Raw genomic sequence first — 20,000 nt, 5'->3', positions numbered from 1 at the left:
TCATTTGGCAGACGCTTTTATGCGCATGAAATGCCAGTTCCCTTTCATAGGTCACCTCGATGCTGCGGTGACGTCACCGTATGGGAACACCCCTCGCTGTGACGAATGTCTGAAGCCCTATACCATCCCGCCAATCCTATTGGCCAAATAGCGCTTGGCACCGCCCTACGCATGGGTACGCATCGTATACCTGAATGCCGCACCCTATTTCGCTCAGATTTCATTCCTTCAGGAAAGCAAATCATCTGTGCCCTAAGGAAACCATCTCGCGTTCTCAGCGTTTTTTTCTTCGAGCAGTGTTCAGCTCCTCTTCGCGGACGCGATGAGTCAACGAAAGGTAAGAGCCGTATAATGGGTTTATCACGAGGAGGCACTCATGAGAGGTTCCTTAGCACCCTCTCTACATGTTCTCTCCGTGATAGCCTACGGCTACAGTAAAAAAAAAAAAAAAAAAGATTCTGCGCTCTGGAGTTTATTTTCTATAGATCGCTTCGCGTCTAACCCCAACCGTTACGCTTCTGCGGTCGCCGAGGCGCCACACGAGGTGGTGGTTTGGGCCGATTTGTGCGGGTTTGACTATGAATACAGTGATGCACTGGAGTTTTTCCACTTTGCTCGCTCTTCCCCACTCGAGCATGTTAATCAGCAGATTTGCTTTTTCAAAATATGTTTGTCCATCGCGGCTTCGGACTCAAGAGTAGGCTCTGGCCGGCACATGCGGTTCTCTCCCTCCGAGCGGACAGGAGAAACACGCCTCCCCTTTCTCAGTGAGCTGTTGAATGTGGTTACCCGTGTGGTGGATAAACTATCCCCCCCCGTGAGCCGCTACCCTTCTTCACAGACCTCCACCAAGAGGTTTCGAGGTCCTGGAAGCAGCCTTAATCAGCGCACGTCACGAACGCCGCAGGTTTCACCACCATTGCTGACATGGGGGACTGCTGTTATACAGCGATGCCGCTGTGGACGAACTCTCTAGCCGAACGGATCGCGCCGAACTCGGCCGCGGCCTAAAGTCTCGTCGAAGGCGTGTCCAGTCACGTCTAATCTCGGCAAATTTACTTCACTTATGGTGGTTCTTAACGAGAAAGATATTACAACCGGAGGCTGTGAAAAAGCTGCCGGGGCAACAGAATTGGCGCTAAGTGCTACCAAACATACTGCCTGAGCAGTGAACCGTTCTATGATCGGGATGTTAATGGTCGAGCGCCACCTTGGCTAATCTCGCCGACATTACAGAAACCTGAGTTGGACGGCAAAAGCCTCTCGTCCTCAATCCTCACGCTCTAACATTGACTGTCTCGCAGCAAAGGCACCTCGAGCATCATTGGATTGAGCTATCACTTGAGCACCCCCTCAGACACTCTGCACAATCCAGCCTTCAGAGTCTGAGGGACGGCACAAGAGTCTGATAAAGACGGCCAGTTTATGAACGGCTCACAGCTGCCGCGTTCTCGTTAGCGGTGTGGCCCGATGTTTATCTTGTTGGATTAAATCCTGCCGTGGATACGCTTCAGGATTATACACAACGAAACGCAGCGACTTTGACGCATACGCTTCCCTTCCTGTTCGCCAGGGACTGTGCCCTCCATTAGAGAGCGCTGTTGGACCGCTAATGCACATCCAACCCTCTCACTGCAGTCCCCACGCTCTAACACTGACTGTCTCGCAGCATCATTGGATCGAGCTATCACTTGAGCGCCCCCTCAGACACTCTGCACAATCCAGCCTTCAGAGTTTGAGGGACAGCACAAGAGGCTGACTAAGACAGCCTGTTTATGACGGCTCACACAGCTGCTGTAATCACGCTAGCGGCATGACCCGATGTTCATTTTGTTAGATTTAATTCTGCCGTGGATACGCTTCAGGATTAGACACAATGAAACGTAGTGACTTTTACACATGCGCTTTCCTTGCTTACGGACGCTGTGAGCTTTCCGTGCTCGGACGTTATTGCATGTGGGAACACTGCAGGCAGAGGCTTGGAAACCACTACGTTTCATGGGCCGCAGGGTAGCGCTTGCCCGGCATTTTCACTATGGGTGTTACGCACAATTCGTCACGGATACACCATTCAGTTCAGAAAGGCCCGCCTTTTTGCCGTGTAAATCTCCCATGGTTGTTAACCAAATCGTGGTGCTGCGGCAGGAGCATCTCTGCGCTAAAGAGATGCTCTCAGATTCGCTTTCGAGGGCAAAGCGAATCAATACTGTGTTCTTCTTTCGGCTTAGCCTTGGCTCATCGAGTATTTTCGAAACACATGGACGCAGTTCTGGCCCTGTTGCGGCTCCAGGGCGTTCGTGTATTGAATTGCCTGGACGATTGGCTGGTGTTAAGCACAATCGCAGACTCAAGCACACTCCCATCGGGATCTTGTGCTGAATCATCTAAACAGCCTAGGCTTATGCACGAATTTCTAGAAGAGTGTTTTAATTCCCTCTCAGCGGATAACCTTCTGTAATAAACTTGGACTCTTGCGCGATGACCGAAAGACTATCTCTCCCGAGCGCTCACTCTCTCGCGTCATGCCTGCGTCACTTCAAAGTGGGTCGCACAGTGACGGTGAGTTTGTGCCTCAGACTTTTAGGTCTAATGGCAGCGGCATCCCCTGTAATCCATCTGGGCTTACTTCATATGCGCCCTTTTCAGTGGTGGACGACAAGCCAGAACATTTCACCCCGTTGTCTTCCGCATCGGACGATTTCGGTGACACGGAGGTGTGTTATGTCATTAAGACAATGGATGTCAACCGAATTCCTTCTAGCTGGAGTTCGGCTGGGGATTTGTGCTTCCCGAGAGACTGTCACGACGGACGTGTCTTTGACCGGTTGGGGAGCTGTTTGTCAAGGGCGCTCAGCTCACGGAGTATGGACGGTGACACAACGCAGTTGGCATATAAACAGGTTGGAATTACTGGCAGTTTTTCTAGCTCTCCAGTATTTCTAGAATCTGCTGATCGGCCGTCATGTACTATTCAGGTCAGACAACATAGCAGTTGTGTCGTATCTGAATCATCAAGGAGGATTACGCTCTCGCCCCCTGTGCAGGCTGGCGAGAAATATTCTTCTTTGGTCTCAGAACAGATTTCTGTTGATCGGAGCGGTTCATGTCCCCGGACGTTTGAACTTCGGAGTGGTTTTGCTATCCAGACAGACTCTGGAGCAGGGGAAATGGAGGTTGCACCCCCAGATGGTGAGCCTTTTATGGCAAATATTTGAAGAAGCAATAGTGGACTTATTTGCATTGAGCATGACTACGCATTGCCTGCTGTGGTTCTCCCTATGCCCTCCATCGCCCCTAGGCTTGGATGCGTTAGCTCACAATTGGCCCAGAACCAGCTTGTATGCTTTCCCTCCGATTCGTCTATTCCATCGGTGTTATCCAGGATACGGCTGGACAAAGAGGAGCAGCTGCTGCTGGTGGCTCCGTGGTGGCCCACACAGCCATGGTTTGCGGACCTGGTCAGTCAGTTAGCGGGCTCTCCATGGAGATTCCCCTCAGACAGGACTTACTATCACAAGCACAGGGAATGATTTGGCACCAAGTCCAGATCTATGGAAGCTGTGGGTGTGGCCCCTGAGCAGAGTGAGTTAATATGTCCCGGTCTTTCTGTTGAAACCACCGAGACTATAATGAATTCTAGGGCAGCTTCTATGAGATGCTTATATGCTTTCAAATGGAAACTGTTTACGATCTGGTGTGGAATTCGTAATTGGATCTGGTTTACTGCCCAGTGGCTTCAGTACTGGAGTTCCTTCAAGACCGTTTCTCTGATGGAATAACGCCAGCCACTCTGAAAGTTTACGTGGCAGCCATTTCAGCTAACCACGTATATATAAATGGTGCTTAAGTGGGCCGTCATCCGCTGGTCTCTCGTTTTTTACAAGGTGCGCGATGGCTGAGGCCTTTTCGCCCTGTGCGAGTTCCTTCATGGGATTTATCCATTGTGTTGCAAGGTTTATCAGGGCATCCGTTTGAGCCCTTTGAAACTATACCGGATAGAATCCTACTAAAGACAGTTCTTCTTGTGGCTTTATCCTCCCTCAAGAGAGTTGGGGATTTACAGGCTTTTTCTGTTTCGCCCTCGTGCATGGATTTTGCACCAAGGCTCTGTGAAAGTATTGCTGCGACCGAGGCCTAATTATGTCCCTAGGTCGCTTCAAACCCTTTTCACTTTCAAAAAGTGGTCTTGGAGGCTTTACCCCCAGCAGAGGCGGGGTCAGGAGATCTGAGTCTTTGCCCTGTCAGAGCGCTGAAGACTTATGTTGATCGAACAGCCCTTAGGAGTTAGAGCGTATTCCAGGAGAGCAGTAGCTTCATCACAAGCTTTCTCAGTGGTTCTTCTATATATGATGTCTGTGCTGCAGCAGGATGTTCCTCACCGAGCACTTTGTCAAGTTTTACAGTCTGGATGTGAGGATGGCTCCTGGCTCCCGGGTTCCGTCCGCTTGAGCAGATGCTTTCCTTGGATTCCAACTATCAGGTACGTCAGGCGTGATGGTATAGGGTTCCCATATGGTGACGCCACCGCAGCATCGAAGTGACCTATGAAAGGGAACATCTCGGTTACGTATGTAACCACGGTTCCCTGAATAGGGAACGAGATGCTGCGGTCCCGGCCGTTCCGTACCTTGATAGCATTTCTTCAGTTCATGAAATCTGAGCGAAATAGCGCACGGCACTCAGGTATACGATGTGTACGCATGCGTAGGGCGGTGCCAAGCGCTATTTGGCCAATAGGATTGGCGTGATGGTATAGGGCTTAAGACATTTGTCACACCGAGGGGTGTTCCCATACGGTGACGTCACCGCAGCATCTCGTTCCCTATTCAGGGAACCGTGGTTACATACGTAACCGAGATGTTACACGTGGTTTGCGTCAACGTTCAAAATAGTTAAAGAAATGGAAAAAGTAAAAGCAGAGTTTTTCTTTATTTTCTTTCTCTTTTTTTAAGGATTTATTTAGATTCTCACTTTAGAGTTTTCGATTGTTTCTTGAAACAATACATTGCTACATTTAATACATGACATAAACTAAAAGAGGTGAGAAATATTTAGTATAAATAAGTGTTAAAAGTGTATGAATAAGAAATAAGGGTTACTGCCACAAAAAAAAACCACACTTTAAATATGAGATTTTGAACATTATTTACTTTATTAAAAGAATATCATTGTACAAATTCTGACAAATATGCTGTGGAAAAGAATATAGAAATGTGTATTAAGGCAGGAAGACACAAACTTCATGCAAAATTTTTATTATTTCGGACCATTATCCCTTTTGTAGAAACAAACTGTGAATTTTCAATAGAACATTATTATAATCCCAACCTTAATCCATCAATTATTTTCTCATCTAACATCCTAAAATCCATTAGAGTCCAACGTCTTTCAAATTGAAGTTGTTCACCTTTTATAGCAATAAACATTGAAACCATTTGTCAAAAAGTGCTGATTAGCCATCAAACTGGACTATATATTTCCCTTGAAGTTGTCAAAGATACAGATTCAATAGGTACTTGTTATCCATTTTGACGAAGCAAAACTTGTGCAAGTCGAACCAACATTGTCTCAACTATAGCCAAGTCAGTTTTTGTTGCGTAGTGCGAAAATATAAACATGAAGTAAAAAAAAATTCTGATTTTCCTCTAACTGCATGAAGGTTGTACCCTGTGTCAGATCTCGTATCATGTATTTCATATCTTACTAGTGCCATCATACTTTGAAACTACTTCCTATTAGCATTCCATGTTAACTTTGCAAACGATTCCCTGGCATTAACACCGCGATATTACTGTATGTGATTGTGTGTGTTTGTGTGTAGTGAGACCATCCTCTGGATAAAAGCATATCTAAAGAAGAAGACATTTGGATGACTTTTTCTCTGTGCTGGTAATTTTAACCTCACGATCAGTGGGACCCTGTAAAAACAGTAAATACAAGTAATGTAATATAATGTCTGCAGCCTGGTAGATTTGTTACTGATCTTGTTAACAGTCTTTAGATCTGTCCGAGATAGATATAGATATATATATAGATAGATAGATATAGATATATATGTCATGTGATACCAGTCAAGATAAAACTACAAATAAGAACAGCTGAATCACTTGAGTACATAAAAACTCAGGAGTGATTGTGTGTTTCGCCATTAAACATGCAGACAATAAGATCGATATTCATTTTATGTATCACACACTGGAAACTCACCGGCTTCTTATTTGACATCAGCAAAATGTCTCGTGCAAGAGCAGCAAAAGACTATGGAAAGAAAGTTAAATTAAAAGTAGACAAACTACATAAAATGTAACATACTGAAATGCACAGATTTACATTTACCGGTACATTAAGTCATTTAAGCAGACACTTTTATCCAAAGCGACTTACACATGAGGACAATGGAAGCAATCAAAATACAACAAAAAGAGCAATAATAAGTGCTAGAACAAGAAAACAGATAGAATAGAAAAAGAATAGAGCAAGTTAGTGTTAGAGGTTTTTTTTTTATAATTGTATAATAAATTAAAAGAAAATAGAATACAAAAAGATTAGAAAGGTAGTTCGATTTTTTTTTAAAGAATAGAATAAGAATAGTGAGTGCTAAGGTTAGATTTACTTTACATATTGTTTTCATTGTTAACTGTATTTATGTTTTTATTATCATTACTAAGAATACAAGACTAATCCAGATAACTGTATGACAGACAAAGATCAACTGTGACTATAAACTAACGATACTGAGCTAGACAAACTAGAAAACTGCATTTCTTTGTTCATACCTCCTCAACGTTGATGCTCGATTTTGCACTAGTCTCGAAGAATCGAATACCATGTTCCTTTGCGAGCTATAATAAATGAAAAAAAAGAGAATCACTTTTTTTAAATAAAATAATTTAAGTTTGTTTTAAGCTGAAAAAAAACATCTACAGATGCATCTCAATAAATTATCATTTATTTCAGTAATTCAACTCAAATTGTGAAAGTATGTTCATTTACTGTACATGCACTCAATACTTTGTAGGGGCTTCTCTTGCTTTAATTACTGCCTCAATTCGGCATGGCATGGAGGTGATCAGTTTGTGGCACTGCTGAGGTGGTATGGAAGCCCAGGTTTCTTTGACAGTGGCCTTCAGCTCATCTGCATTTTTTTGGTCTCATTTTCCTCTTGACAATACCCGATAGATTTTCTCTGGGGTTCAGGTCTGGTGAGTTTGCTGGCCAGTCAAGCACACCAGTACCATAGTCATTTAACCATCTTTTAGTGCTTTTGGCAGTGTGGGCAGGTGCCAAATCAATAAAATCAGCATCTTTAAATAGCTGGTCAGCAGAAGGAAGCATGAAGTGCTCCAAAATTTCTTGGTAAATGGGTGCAGTGACTATGGTTTTCAAAAAATACAATGGAACATCACCAGCAGATGACATTGAACCCCAAATCATCACAGACTGTGGAAACTCAACACTGGACTTCAAGCAGCTTGAGCCATGAGCTTCTCCACCCTTCCTCCAGACTCTAGAACCTTGGTTTCCAAATGAAATACAAAACTTGCTCTCATCTGAAAAGAGGACTTTAAACTACTGGGCAACAGTCCAGTTCTTCTTCTCCTTAGTCCAGGTAAGACGCCTCTGACGTTGTCTGTGGTTCAGCAAATTCCTTGACACGTCTGTGTGTGGTGGCTCTTGATGCCTTGACCCCAGCCTCAGTCCATTCCTTGTTCACTCAAAGTTGATTTTGTTTGACAATCCTCATAAGGCTGTGGTTTTCTCGGTTGGTTGTGAAACCTTTTTTTTGGGGGGAAAAACCCCACACTTTTTCCTTCCGCTCAACTTTCTGTTAAAGGTACAATTTGTAAGATATTTGCAGTAAAATATTCAAAAACCACTAGGCTAGTGTTATATATTACTAACAATATCTCTAATGTTTTCAACTACTTGTAAATCATGAGAAAATTCCCCATTTCAAAACAGTGACACGGGGCAGTGCAGTCGCTTGTCAATGACGTAAGTTACCCTTTGTTACCGCCTTTACTGACGTAGAAACCACATGACAACAGTGTCATGAACAAATTCGGAAGTAGTGTCTAGTGTCCAGCAAACCACTAGCTTGCTTCAAGCAGTTCCTTATTTACTTCTTGCACGTTTTATGGTGGATTGTGTTACTTATTTATGGAACATAATTAGTGTTTACCGTCTGCCACTGGTTCTGTCGACAAGGACAGCTCCCATAAACGTAAGCGTACGGGCCAACCAAATGACCCAAGAAGAGTTTGGGACAAGAGGAGAGAAAGAGCAAGGATCAATATCGGTGTTGCATTTTCTAGATGGAGAGAGCTTCGCGACAAACTTCAACTAGAAAGAGATGCCAATCTCACTTGTGTTTTACTCGACAGGTGAGTTGTTTTTATTCGTGTCTTTACAGAAAACGTATGCTATTATAATGATCATCAAGATTAGTATTATGGGGCATACACGCCAAATGCGGGACATCGCGTTTCTAGACCCGCGCGAGGACACGTCTGATCCATAGTCTGATCGCGTCTTTGCATTAATCTACTTACACAAATCGTTGAACTCGCGTTTACTATGCATGCCCAATTATTGTGTTTGCATGTACATGAGTGTATATATTTGTTGAACAAGTGGTAATCGTTTTCATATCATCTGACTAAACAGTAATCAATTAAATCCATCATTTATCTTTCCATCTGATTGATGGCCGTCAGCGTTGAGTAGAAGACAACAAATCCCATCATTCCACGAGTCATCGAACCACGCGATTGTTATTGTTTTGGTAGTGTGCCCTCTAGTGGCAGGTCCTACAACCTGTACCTTTAACATGCTTGGATACAGCACTCTGTGAACAGCCAGCTTTTTTGGCAATTAATGTTTGTGGCTTAACCCTCCTTGTGAAGGGTGTCAATGGTTGTCTTCTGGACAACTGTCAGATCAGATCAGATATTCCCCATGATTGTGTAGCTTAGTGAACCAAACTGAGAGAACATTTTGAAGGCTCAGGAAACCTTTGATTAGCTGATTGGCATTCACCATATTCTAATTTGTTGAATTGGTGGGTTTTCGTTAAATGTGAGCCAAAATCATCACAATTAAAAGAACCAAAGACTTAAACTACTTCAGTCGGTGTGCATTGAATTTATTTAATACAGGAGTTTCACAATTTGAGTTGAATTACTGAAATGAACTTTTCCAAGACATTCTAATTTATTGAGATGCACCTGTATGTAGTATAAAAATTAACAAATTTCACATATGTAGTGGTGCTGTAAATAACACACTATAAATAAATTGACTGAAAAGCTATTCCTAGAACCAATAAAACACCTTGAATGTACCTGGACAGCGCTTACCTTCTCACCTATCTCCTTTGACACTTTCCTTTTGGCCTCAATATCACACTTGTTACCCAGTAACATCTGACTTACACCTGCTGATGCATTCTGGGAAACAGAGCATAAGAATGCACTCACTTCCTCATGTTCTTCACAACCGAGACTGATAACAAAAGGCCCCATTTGTATTTTCACTGCATCTCTTTTCTGGTAACCTGTGCAGTACCTACTTCCTATGGCATCTTATCAAGAACTGAAATTCACATTTAATAAAGCTTGTTTCATTTTATGCTTTTCTGGAGGTTGCAGAAAAATAGCTGATTGTAATCGTTCTATATGCAATATAGAATTGTTATGTTGTAAATAAAAGGGGAAAAAAACTCAATCAATATACCAAACCTTTAAAGTCAAATTCCCAAATGTTAGATTTTATTAGGATGGTTTCCCTAAAAAAAAAAAAAAAAAATTGGTCAAGCTGTCCAAACTAATAACTATGGGACACAGAAATATGCTAAGGGTCATATGTCCACCTTTACTTACAGGGACGTACTAATTCATTTAATCATCTACTGCATTACATTTCCTTTAAAAAAAAAAAAAAACCTATAAATGACTAACAGTGTAACTGTTATTGTAAATTTTCCTTTTACGCTCTTACTTCTTTGATGCTCTTCATCCAGTTCTGAATATTCTCAAAGGATTTTTCATCAGTGATGTCATACACAAGGATGATGCCCTGAAAGACAGGATCAGAATAATGCACCATTACCATCAAGACCTGCTTCAACAATGTTGAAATAATCTGGGTATCACAATAACCACATAAGTAAGTTTTCAGATGGCTATAGGACAAAAAAGAATAGTCTGCATGTTTCTCGCCTCACCATAGCCCCTCTGTAGTATGCAGTAGTGATGGTCTTAAACCTCTCCTGTCCTGCTGTGTCCCTAGCAAATAAAACCAGTTGTATGCAGAACATATTTTAGCACCCAGAAAGCTTGTCAGTAAAAAAAAGTTTAATGTTTAATATATTTATTTTAGAGCAGCTGGACTTTGCACTTCAGACTGTTATCGTGGCCAAACATAAATGACTTTATTGAGTTGTCAGAAGGTCTGTGGGAAGTCTTAGAAAAAGTCAACTGGACTCCACCTTTGGCACATTTACACAGAGCTTTCTTTTTTAACACTGAGCTGTCAAACAGAAATAGACAGTGAAGACATTTTTTGTGTACACAACACTGCCACTGTATTTACACAGACACTCTGTACATATGTAAAGAGTTTTCACAGAATATACTTTAATAAAGCATAACTTTTAACTACTCTGATTTAACAAACATTAAAAAATTACTAATATATTTCAGGGTAAATTTATAGTCAGCTGAAACAAAAAAAAAACTAATCAGAAAATCATTACTTAAAATAAACTGTAACTGAAATTAAATATAAAATAAAAACAAAAACTTATTTCAACTAAGTTGGCAGAAAAAAAATCCTGCAACATTTCTCATTTTAATTTAGTTTAGCTTTTAGTTCTTGAATCACTAAATCTGATTTTTTTTTAATTACAAAACACAACAAAATTATGATATTAAAAAAGAATACATATATTACAAATATATATATTTTGTTTTTACCAGACTTGCAGTTTGACTTTCTTTCCCTCAACCTCAACGGTCTTCACTTTGAAGTCAATACCTAGGAAAAAGAAAAAAGGGAAACGGAATAACCAGGAGGGGCAGGAAGGAAGGGTTAACATGTTTTAACCCCAAGGGGCATAATAAAATGGACTAATGAACGTCTGCTACATTCAGAAATATAAGAGCAGACATAATGAGATACATCCAATGCTGATGGTGTAATAAACACCCTGGTTTGTTTTTCGGTGAATTAGATTGGAGGGGTCTTTCGAAGATCTGGGTGAATGCACTAAATGCCATTCCTCCATCTGATGCAGAAAAGAAGGGCGGTGTAGCTGGGGGAAGAGATTGCAAAATGAGATACAGAGAGGGGGCAGGCTGTGGCTGGCAGAAGTAAAGTAGCGCGAGAGGGCCGGAAATGCAATCAGGGAGGAGGATTCACAGAGCACGGGATGATCCGCAGGACTGATCGAGTTATACTGGGCCAGGCTGGAATGAGATGACGTTTAGACTAGTACTGACATGAACCAGCTCTTGGGGTAGCACTTGTTTTACAAGCTAGAAACTTGGCAGAAGAGCGAAACGTCTAACCGTATCAAACAGTATTTGAAACAGGTTCATTCTGTTCACTCACCGATGGTTGATATGTACGTTGAACTAAAATCGTCCTCTGCAAAACGGATGATCAAGCAGGTCTTGCCAACACCACTATCGCCGATAAGCAATAATTTAAAGAGGAAGTCGTATTTCTTTGCCATTGTTCTTCACCTAGTTAATTAGACCAAGTTTTAGATGACTTTACCCCTTTTTGTTCCTAACACTCAGTCACACGCGCAGCCTTTTAAAATCCTTCCCTCTGATTAATGTCCTCCTCGTTTCAAACTTCATGGATTTTCTTTCCTTGGAAAACTGTCACCGGTGAACCTAATTTTCGCTTTGTTGTCTCTGTCCTTCCAGATACGAGGAAAAAAAAATCCATAAAAAGCAAAATGGTAAAAGTTTGCTCACAGCCCTTTTAACGCGTCTGTGGGGAGCTTTTCACTGCGGATGCCACGCATTCACCATTTCGGTCCGCACTGCGCTAGTTTTCTCTCCTGTACCGACAGACTTTCAGCATTCATCCATACATAGACAACAGCGGACTTTTGTTCTCCCTAAACTTTCCCTTGCCCGAGTTCCCAAAAGCTGACGTCGAGGGAGGGAGAGGTTTAATAAAACAGTGCCGAGTAGAACCGAGAAACGCGTCTGTCGACAGAGGGCGCCATTGACACACAACATGCTGAAATAAAGCACCCGTTGAACCCACAGCGTTTTCGGGGCTTTTTTGGTCTGTTTTTTTTTTAAATTGGAAGCAAGGTTTGTGACGTTGTCAAGACGATATCTATACAAACATATATTATATAATGATTTTTTATATATATAATTGTTTTTTCGCTTTATATATATATATATATATATATATATATATATATATATATATATATATATATATATAGTGATCCATTTGTGACCTTTTAAGAAACCAGAAAGGACCTTTTGACATGTAAAATTTTAAATAGTCATTTTTATTATAAATATATTCAAATATTATAGACTTTTAAACAAATTGTTATCTATGACAGAGTAGGGTCTAAAAGAGTGATCCTCAAGCCTGCTCCTGGAGAGCTACCATCCTGCAGACTTCAATTCCAACACAGCTGTCTGTAATTATCAAGTAGCCCTGAACACTTAGCTGGTTCAGGGGTGTTTGATTGGGGTTGGAGCTGAAATCTGTAGGACGGTAGCTCTTCAGGAGCAGGGCTGGAGACCACTGCTCTAAAGGCTTTCCCAAAAACTCTACATCACTTTTATAAATACTACTGAAAGCAATTGTTTCGCACACGTAGTGATGAATGAACTTGTAATGGACGTGCAAACTGGGCACGTTAGCAGAATTGGTTTAGTATTATTTATAAATAATAATAATAATAATAGTCTTAGCTATTTAACAGTATTTTGAATTGGCTTGTATTTTTATATGTCTATATATATATATATATATATATATATATATATATATATATATATATATATATATATATATATATATATATATATATAGTTTTAGCTGAATAATATTTTTACTCAACGATAATAAACACTGGCAATGTCATATAACAAAATGATTGAAAAGGAAAATTAAGATAACAAACTGTTTAAAAATATTATAACACTAAAATTATTATTAAATTATTGCAATAATATTATATATTATACATTATAATAAACGAAATAATGGCTTCAGTGTTATCTGTATGCATATATCGGTTACCTGTAAGGTTGAATATATTATTAGGTATGACGTCCGAGAGTTTAAATGCCTTTGAACATTCCTACATCCTTACAGACTGTCTAAGCTCAGTTCTTGGTAAATTAATTAAGAAGAAATGCTTTTATTAAAGTTAGTGAGGTATTTCCTGCCCCTGCTCTCGAGCCCCGTTCATATGCGCCGCGTATTTCCGCCGCCCCCCCTTTTCGGCTGCTGCTCCTCCGTCGCCAACATGCCTGTAAGTGCGTGCTAGTACAATCAAGTCCATTTAACACATAATCACGCATGGTGTGGGCATTAAAATCCATCGATTGACTATGGGAGGATTTCGTTTTTATGAATATACCAGCCACGATATATTCATTTGATATGTTTTGTGTTATCAAGTAAGAAAAGAGCGAAGCGCGTGCTAAGTGTACAGGAACCACAAGATGGCCGCCTGCATATGTGTTAGACACGCTTGGAGAGCCTCGCGCTTACCATGTAAATAAAACACAGTCTTGATAATTTCGTTAAGATCGTGTAATTACATAATACCTCAAAGAGAAGTATTATGTTTAAAGGTGGAATATTGATCTCACTTTCTTCTTATAGTTGGTTAGACGGAAAAGTTTGTCAAGAATCGAGTCGCCCTTTTTCGTGCATCCTTTGACAATCAGCTGATCAGCTATATCACCAAGCCCATGCAACGGTCACTTATGTAACATTTTCCGTTATTGAGTTGTTACGGTGTTGTTATAGTTGTATTGTGTCAAAAATCGACCACAGCCGAGACCTTGCAAATGTGATTGACACGTCTCATCACTTTCAGCTCGCGAAGGACCTACTGCTGCCAACGCCAGAGGAGGAGAAGAGGAGACACAAGAAGAAGCGTCTCGTACAGAGTCCCAACTCTTATTTTATGGATGTCAAATGCCCAGGTAATCTGCAGTGTAAACAAGCAGAGCTACTATGACACATTGGTTACAGATCTGTCACAATTATTGGAGCACAAGACAACATTTTCAACGGCTTTTATTCTGAAGGTAGTTTTTTTCCAACAGGTATTTAAAAAAAATATTTAAGCATTTTAAGATGTAAAGTGAACCAACCGGATACAAGGTGAATCATAATCCAAATTTAGATTTTAAGGAAAAACAAAGAAAAGAAAATTGTGTACTTGGCTTTAATAACAATCACATGAAACGGTGTGCATGACATAATTGAATTAAAATGGATTAACATAAAACTATATTCCACCTAAGCATCAACCATTAAACATGAAATGATGTATATTTGTAAGATAATTTGAAATAATGTGGGTTGAAAAGTGTAAGGTGGGTTGACCGCTTTACCAAAAACATAACGAATCAATTAACCACTTGAGCTGTTATTTTGATTTTTTTGAGAATTAGGCATATGCAATATTGGACCCACCGGTGGGTCCCCAGAGTTGATGTGGTTAAAGGGTTTTTCTCCCAAAAATGTAAATTGGTTCCAAACCTGCAAGATTTTTGTTCATCTTCGGAACACAAATTAAGATATTTTTTTATGAAATCCGAGAGTTTTCTGTAACTACCACATTCAAGAACCAGAAAGGTAGTAAGGACATTGTTAAAGTAGTCCATGTGACATCAGTGGTTCAACCTTAACTTTATGAAGCTACGAGAAAGTGGACAGGTATTGTTGGTGCCTATGCTGTGTGTCCACATAAAATGGATATTGACTGCATATGTGATCATAACCTAATGCTAGGGCTGGGCTAATAGTTTTCATGTGCATCTCGTCAGTGGCATTTAATACACAGAGCCGTAGTTCACTGACAAGCTACGCGATATTGCATTCATAATTGCAATTAAGAACACAATATTGCGTAGCTTGTCAGTGAACTACGGCTCTGTGTATTAAATGCCGCTCCATCTGAAATTTGAACTTGCTGGAGATTTATTGCTGATCACAGAACTGGCTTTCCTGACGAGATCCGCATGATAAATCGCATTTGATTATTTGCACGACCCTAGCTATTGCATAAGAGCAAGTCTGAAACTTCTGACTATTCTCTCTTTGCAGGCTGTTATAAGATCACTACAGTGTTCAGTCACGCACAGACAGTGGTCTTGTGTGTAGGATGCTCTACAGTACTGTGCCAGCCCACCGGAGGAAAGGCCCGCCTCACAGAAGGTATCGCTTGTATACACTGACACCAATGCGCATGACTTTAGAGGGATTGCCCAAAGCATGAAAGAACCTAGTTTCTCGAGAAATCCGTTCCCATGAGCAGAATCCCAAAGTTGGTATTTCTTCTATCTATCAGCAGTCAGAACGTCACTCTAACCCATTAAAATACAGCCTTCAGAAGATGACTAATGAATTCATGTTCTCGTGTGGGAGAAATATGGCTGGAAGTGCTCTCACAGATCAAAGATACACATACATGGGATTGTAAATGTTCCAATGCCATGGCAACACACCCACGCAGACCACCCTGGTGTTTCCCACTTGATCATTGTTCTCTTCTTGAGCTGAAGCCTGATGATTGGGGAAGCTCTGACACTCACTGCTCTCCCAGCAAATAGTTCAGCAGAGAGCAGGAGAGGCAGTGGCAGATTGTTTCTGTACCACTCAACACCATTGCATTATTTAGCTCCCCACCCACAAATACATTCATATGTTCTTATTATTTAAAATTTTTGTAATTGCTTCATTAGTGCGGATTTGTAAAAAGCTAATTTAGTTTTTTGAGAATTTTAAGGCAACTAACGATTATTTTGATAAGCGATTGTTTCTTTTGCATAATTGGTCAGAATAAACAAAAGTCTGGTACATATATATATATATATATACACAATGTATGTCTGTTAATCAAAGAACAAAAATAAAAGAGAAAAAAAATCCATAACCTTTGTAGCTTTATTTTATTATTGTATCGAAAGGTAGATATGCCATTTATTATAATAGGTTTGTGTAATGATTTGAATTTCACTTGAATTAAAAGTTAGTTTTTAAAGTCTAATCAATGTTAAAATTGATAGCTTTTAATTATATTGTAATGTTAGCATAGTCAACATTAAATATAATCAATGGTTAAATATTAGGGAATTTATTTTTTCCTAGGGTAGTATCAGTAGTATTGTTATCAGGGATGCTTGCCTTCAGTCATAAAAAAAAATATGCCATTTAAACAAATATTTTAAATGTACTGTCTTTGTTGTATCTACATTCATTTGAAGACGCAATGTGAAAGTATTGCAATATAAAAGAATATTTAAAAACTTAATATAAATTTCAGAAAAAATGTGCAATCGATTAGTTAATTGTTTTTAATTAATTGACGGCACCAAAAAATAATTTTTCTTGCTCTGTTTTATCTGCTGTTGTTCTTTTAAATTTTTTCATAGAATAAAATTTTCTACTATTGTGTGGCAAAATACAGAATTGATTTTAAACGGAATTCTAAAAGCCTTGTTATTTCTCTCTTTTAACAGGATGCTCGTTCAGGAGAAAGCAGCACTAGTTTCTCATTAACCATTATGCAAGGATGAGGAAGACCACGGGAGGAGAGACAGGATTGGCCACTCCACAGGGATTTCAGTGACGCTGAGGCCATGTTTCTGATCTATAACGGGAAGATGGAGATGAAAGCTAAACCGAGAAGAGTGCTAGAAAACTTAATGTCAAAGTGCTGTCTGAACACAGAGTGTGTGAGGTGTATAATCACCAAACCTGTCTCTCTCCCTTTCTTACTTTAAATAAAGGTTCATTTTTCATTTATGTGTGTGTTGTGGTAGATAATTTACCAGCCTATCTGCATTATCACTGCCACATAAATATAGTTTTAGTGTCATGCTTGTCTTTTGTATAACTTAATTATATCACCAGGTAATAGAAATATTCTTCCTTAGATGTTGTATGCATTGTCTAGATAAGCAACAGGCAGACTGTTCACACTTTACAGGCATTATACATAGACTATGGGGTTTTAAATCTTTCTGAAAGTCTCTTTATGTCAAGTCTCTTACGGCTCAAAGTTGAATTTCTTTTCAGCAGCAATTCAGCATTTTCGGTGTCACATGATTTTTTCAGAAATCATTCTAATATGCTGATTTGGTGCTCAAGAAACTTGTTTTCAAAGTTGATGGTGGCTGTGCTTAATATTTATTTTTTTCAGAATATGTGACACTTCTTTCAACATTCTTTGATGAAGAAATTAAAAAAGAATTCAGCTGAATAAGAAATATTCATAAATATTCAAATGTCTTTACTGTCACTTTTGATGCACTTTTAATGCATCCTTGCAGAATAAAAGCATCACAGAAAAAAAAAAACCTCTTTCTGACCTCAAACTTGAGCTGGAGTAAAAAAACAAAAATAGGCAGTGCAAATAAAAATAAGAAATAATACTCTTCAGGAGCCTGAGGTAGTTTGCATCTGTTTACTGTTGAATTGTAGAGACCGTTATAAAGGAAAGGCTCATTCTCATTGTGGCCCGGAAAGAATAACACGAGGGGGAAACGATGCAGGAAGTTACTTGGTACTCCAGAGCCACTGCTGTCTCTGCAGGACTTTTGGTTTTGGCAGTGATGGTGTGAGCCACAGGTAGAAATGTTGTTTGTCTTCTGTAAGAAATTAAGAAAAAATACAAATTCAAAAAAACCCAAAAGTAATATATTGGTCTGGTACACTGATCTATAATATATATATATATATATATATATATAGATCAGTGGTCTGGTAGCATGTTTGAACCATAACATGCAGATTTAGGTGCACTCAGTAACTTTTTCCTCACTAAAGTTTGATGAAGTAAATAGCAGTCGTGTTTAAAATGAGGTACAAGACGATCTTGTTTGTAAGAAAAGCCACAATGCAATGGACAGATCTTTTATTTTGTGTTTTGACACATCTGAGTGAAAATTGTTATCCAAAAGAAAACCGTGTAGGGCAGGGACATCATTCAATCCATCTCGTTTTGATTAAGCTTGCAGATGATTGTAGGAAAGAGGCAGATCAAGATTAAATGATTTTATATCATCAGAGAAAAGAGTGGTTTTACCAAAATAGATGGATTCTTTAATTCATGCATATATTTCATAAAAAGTACTGAGTGTACCTTTAAGGTAAAGCAGTTGGATCAAATAAAATGGGGGTGTCACCTGTATTAGTAGAGGGTGTGAGGACTGCATGTACAGTCTGTGCGAGAGTGTTGTACACAGTATTGTACACTGTGGAAATCAAACATTTAAGAGAATATAAGCAGATCTGCAGGGCCAAAGCTTCAAAACCCTGATTCTGAATAACACGATGGCTCTAAAATGAATCACTGGGCATCAAGCATATTCAGTGTTGCACAGAATCAGAAGTGAAACGCTTGAGTGTGACTTTACCTATGAAAAGTGCACCAGTGGTGGCCAGTACAGCAAACAGGGCAAATACTGAAATGAAAAAGTGGCCAGAATTTGTTCCAAGATGACCTGAATATACAAAAAAAACAGCATTTTCAGAGCTACAGAAAAAAAAGTGTACATGTTACACTACTGTTTAAAAGTTTGGAGTTAACATTTTGTTTTGTTTTTGTTGTTTTTATTTTTACACGAAGGCTGCATTTATTTGATCAAATTATGTATTTGTCTCACAAATTATTACTAAGTTGACTTATTTTACAAAATTGTGGCCACACTGTACTAATTTGTTCCTCTTAATTTAGTTAATTGTCCCCAATTAGTACTTTTTAATTCCCTGGATTTAATTAAATAATTTTTTTAATTTGTGCCCAGAATTTAATTAAAATGAGTGAATGAAAATAGATCATGATCATGAACTAAATGAGGGAATACATAAAAGAAATGAACAAAATATAAATTTTTGGCTATGATAAATATATTTTTGTCAGCAATTTTCATTACTCCAGTCTTCAGTGTCTGGAGTGATCCTTCAGAAATTATTCTAATATGCTGACTTTGTGCTTAAGAAACATTTCTTATTATCAATGTTGAAAACAGTTGTGCTGCTTAATATTTTTATGAAAACTGTGATGCATTTTTTAGGATTCTTTGGTGAAGAGAATTCAAAAGAATAGCATTTGTTTGAAATATTTGTTTAATATTTTTGTCACAATTTAATGCTGAATAAAACACTAATTTCTTTAAATATACATTATACTGACCCCAAAATGTTAAACTTTGGTGTAAAATATAAATAGTGAAAAATGCTCTCTAACCTGACTCTGGGTTCTCCATCACTCTAGTCACCAATACAATGTGCTTTTGTGGAGAAAGGTCTGTGTACAGGGAAATGCTTGCAGTAGACGTTACTTGATCCAGGAAATGTAAGGTTGAATAGACTGAAATAAGGAGGACGGTGGGGGTCTTCATCTGACCAGACTGGATCAGATAACACAATGTCTGGGGTGTCTGACTGAACCTAATTAGATAACAGCAAAGAAATAAAAAAAACTGAGACGTGATTGATTTCATTTCAAATGCATCTCTCCCATGATCCTTCTCATTCTCACCCTCAGTGTGCTGAGCATGTCTGTTGTGCCAAACACTGTGATTTCAGCCACAGGCTGCTGGGAGGAAAGTTTGATCTTAGTGACGGGACAATGGAAGGCTGGCATGTACGGGAGCTGAAGCGACGACTGAATAGAGTGTGGTGACTGAGGAAGCGACAGCAGAGCAGCTGGGGCTGATTGAGTCCGCAGACAGGCAGACAGATGGATGGAGAGAGACCGAGTG

At 39.5% G+C, this 20,000-nt stretch overlaps 3 protein-coding genes across 3 annotated transcripts in view; 1 reads left to right on the top strand and 2 right to left on the bottom strand.

Moving 5' to 3' along the window:
* Positions 1–5,128: 5,128 nt before the first annotated feature.
* rab13 (RAB13, member RAS oncogene family) lies at positions 5,129–12,282 on the bottom strand. Its single transcript, XM_059567770.1, has 8 exons — positions 11,614–12,282; positions 10,977–11,037; positions 10,226–10,286; positions 10,000–10,077; positions 9,360–9,449; positions 6,777–6,842; positions 6,208–6,258; positions 5,129–5,918 (listed from the first exon to the last, which is right to left on the bottom strand). The coding sequence occupies exons 1-8, from the start codon at positions 11,735–11,737 to the stop codon at positions 5,850–5,852; spliced, it is 600 nt and encodes a 199-aa protein (XP_059423753.1). The 5' UTR covers positions 11,738–12,282; the 3' UTR covers positions 5,129–5,849.
* A 1,123-nt stretch (positions 12,283–13,405) lies between these two features.
* On the top strand, positions 13,406–17,037 carry rps27.2 (ribosomal protein S27, isoform 2). Its single transcript, XM_059567769.1, has 4 exons — positions 13,406–13,525; positions 14,099–14,207; positions 15,337–15,447; positions 16,752–17,037. The coding sequence occupies exons 1-4, from the start codon at positions 13,406–13,408 to the stop codon at positions 16,778–16,780; spliced, it is 369 nt and encodes a 122-aa protein (XP_059423752.1). The 3' UTR covers positions 16,781–17,037.
* A 647-nt stretch (positions 17,038–17,684) lies between these two features.
* LOC132157917 (nuclear pore membrane glycoprotein 210-like) overlaps positions 17,685–20,000 on the bottom strand; it is a 30,973-nt gene continuing 28,657 nt past the window's right edge. The window contains exons 34-38 of the mRNA XM_059567174.1: positions 19,778–19,993; positions 19,484–19,686; positions 18,651–18,737; positions 18,420–18,488; positions 17,685–17,879 (exon numbers count right to left, since the gene is read on the bottom strand). Coding sequence (XP_059423157.1) covers positions 19,507–19,686; positions 19,778–19,993 — 396 coding nt within the window. The 3' untranslated portion in view covers positions 17,685–17,879; positions 18,420–18,488; positions 18,651–18,737; positions 19,484–19,506. The remainder of the gene's footprint in view (positions 17,880–18,419; positions 18,489–18,650; positions 18,738–19,483; positions 19,687–19,777; positions 19,994–20,000) is intronic.

Source organism: Carassius carassius, chromosome 15, assembly GCF_963082965.1.
Source record: "Carassius carassius chromosome 15, fCarCar2.1, whole genome shotgun sequence".
NCBI classification, from domain to species: Eukaryota; Metazoa; Chordata; class Actinopteri; order Cypriniformes; family Cyprinidae; genus Carassius; species Carassius carassius.
Note: the sequence above shows the minus strand (reverse complement) of the source record. Positions and strands in the feature narration are given on the sequence as shown.

Coding starts and splice junctions, on each gene's coding strand:
- rps27.2 (XM_059567769.1), top strand. CDS start 13,406: ATGCTTTTATTAAAGTTAGTGAGGTATTTCCTGCCCCTGCTCTCGAGC. Junction 14,208..15,336: donor TATGGATGTCAAATGCCCAG/GTAATCTGCAGT, acceptor CTCTCTTTGCAG/GCTGTTATAAGATCACTACA. Junction 15,448..16,751: donor AAAGGCCCGCCTCACAGAAG/GTATCGCTTGTA, acceptor CTCTTTTAACAG/GATGCTCGTTCAGGAGAAAG.
- rab13 (XM_059567770.1), bottom strand. CDS start 11,737: ATGGCAAAGAAATACGACTTCCTCTTTAAATTATTGCTTATCGGCGAT. Junction 10,078..10,225: donor CATACTACAGAGGGGCTATG/GTGAGGCGAGAA, acceptor CCTGTCTTTCAG/GGCATCATCCTTGTGTATGA. Junction 6,843..9,359: donor CAAAGGAGATAGGTGAGAAG/GTAAGCGCTGTC, acceptor CATTTATTATAG/CTCGCAAAGGAACATGGTAT.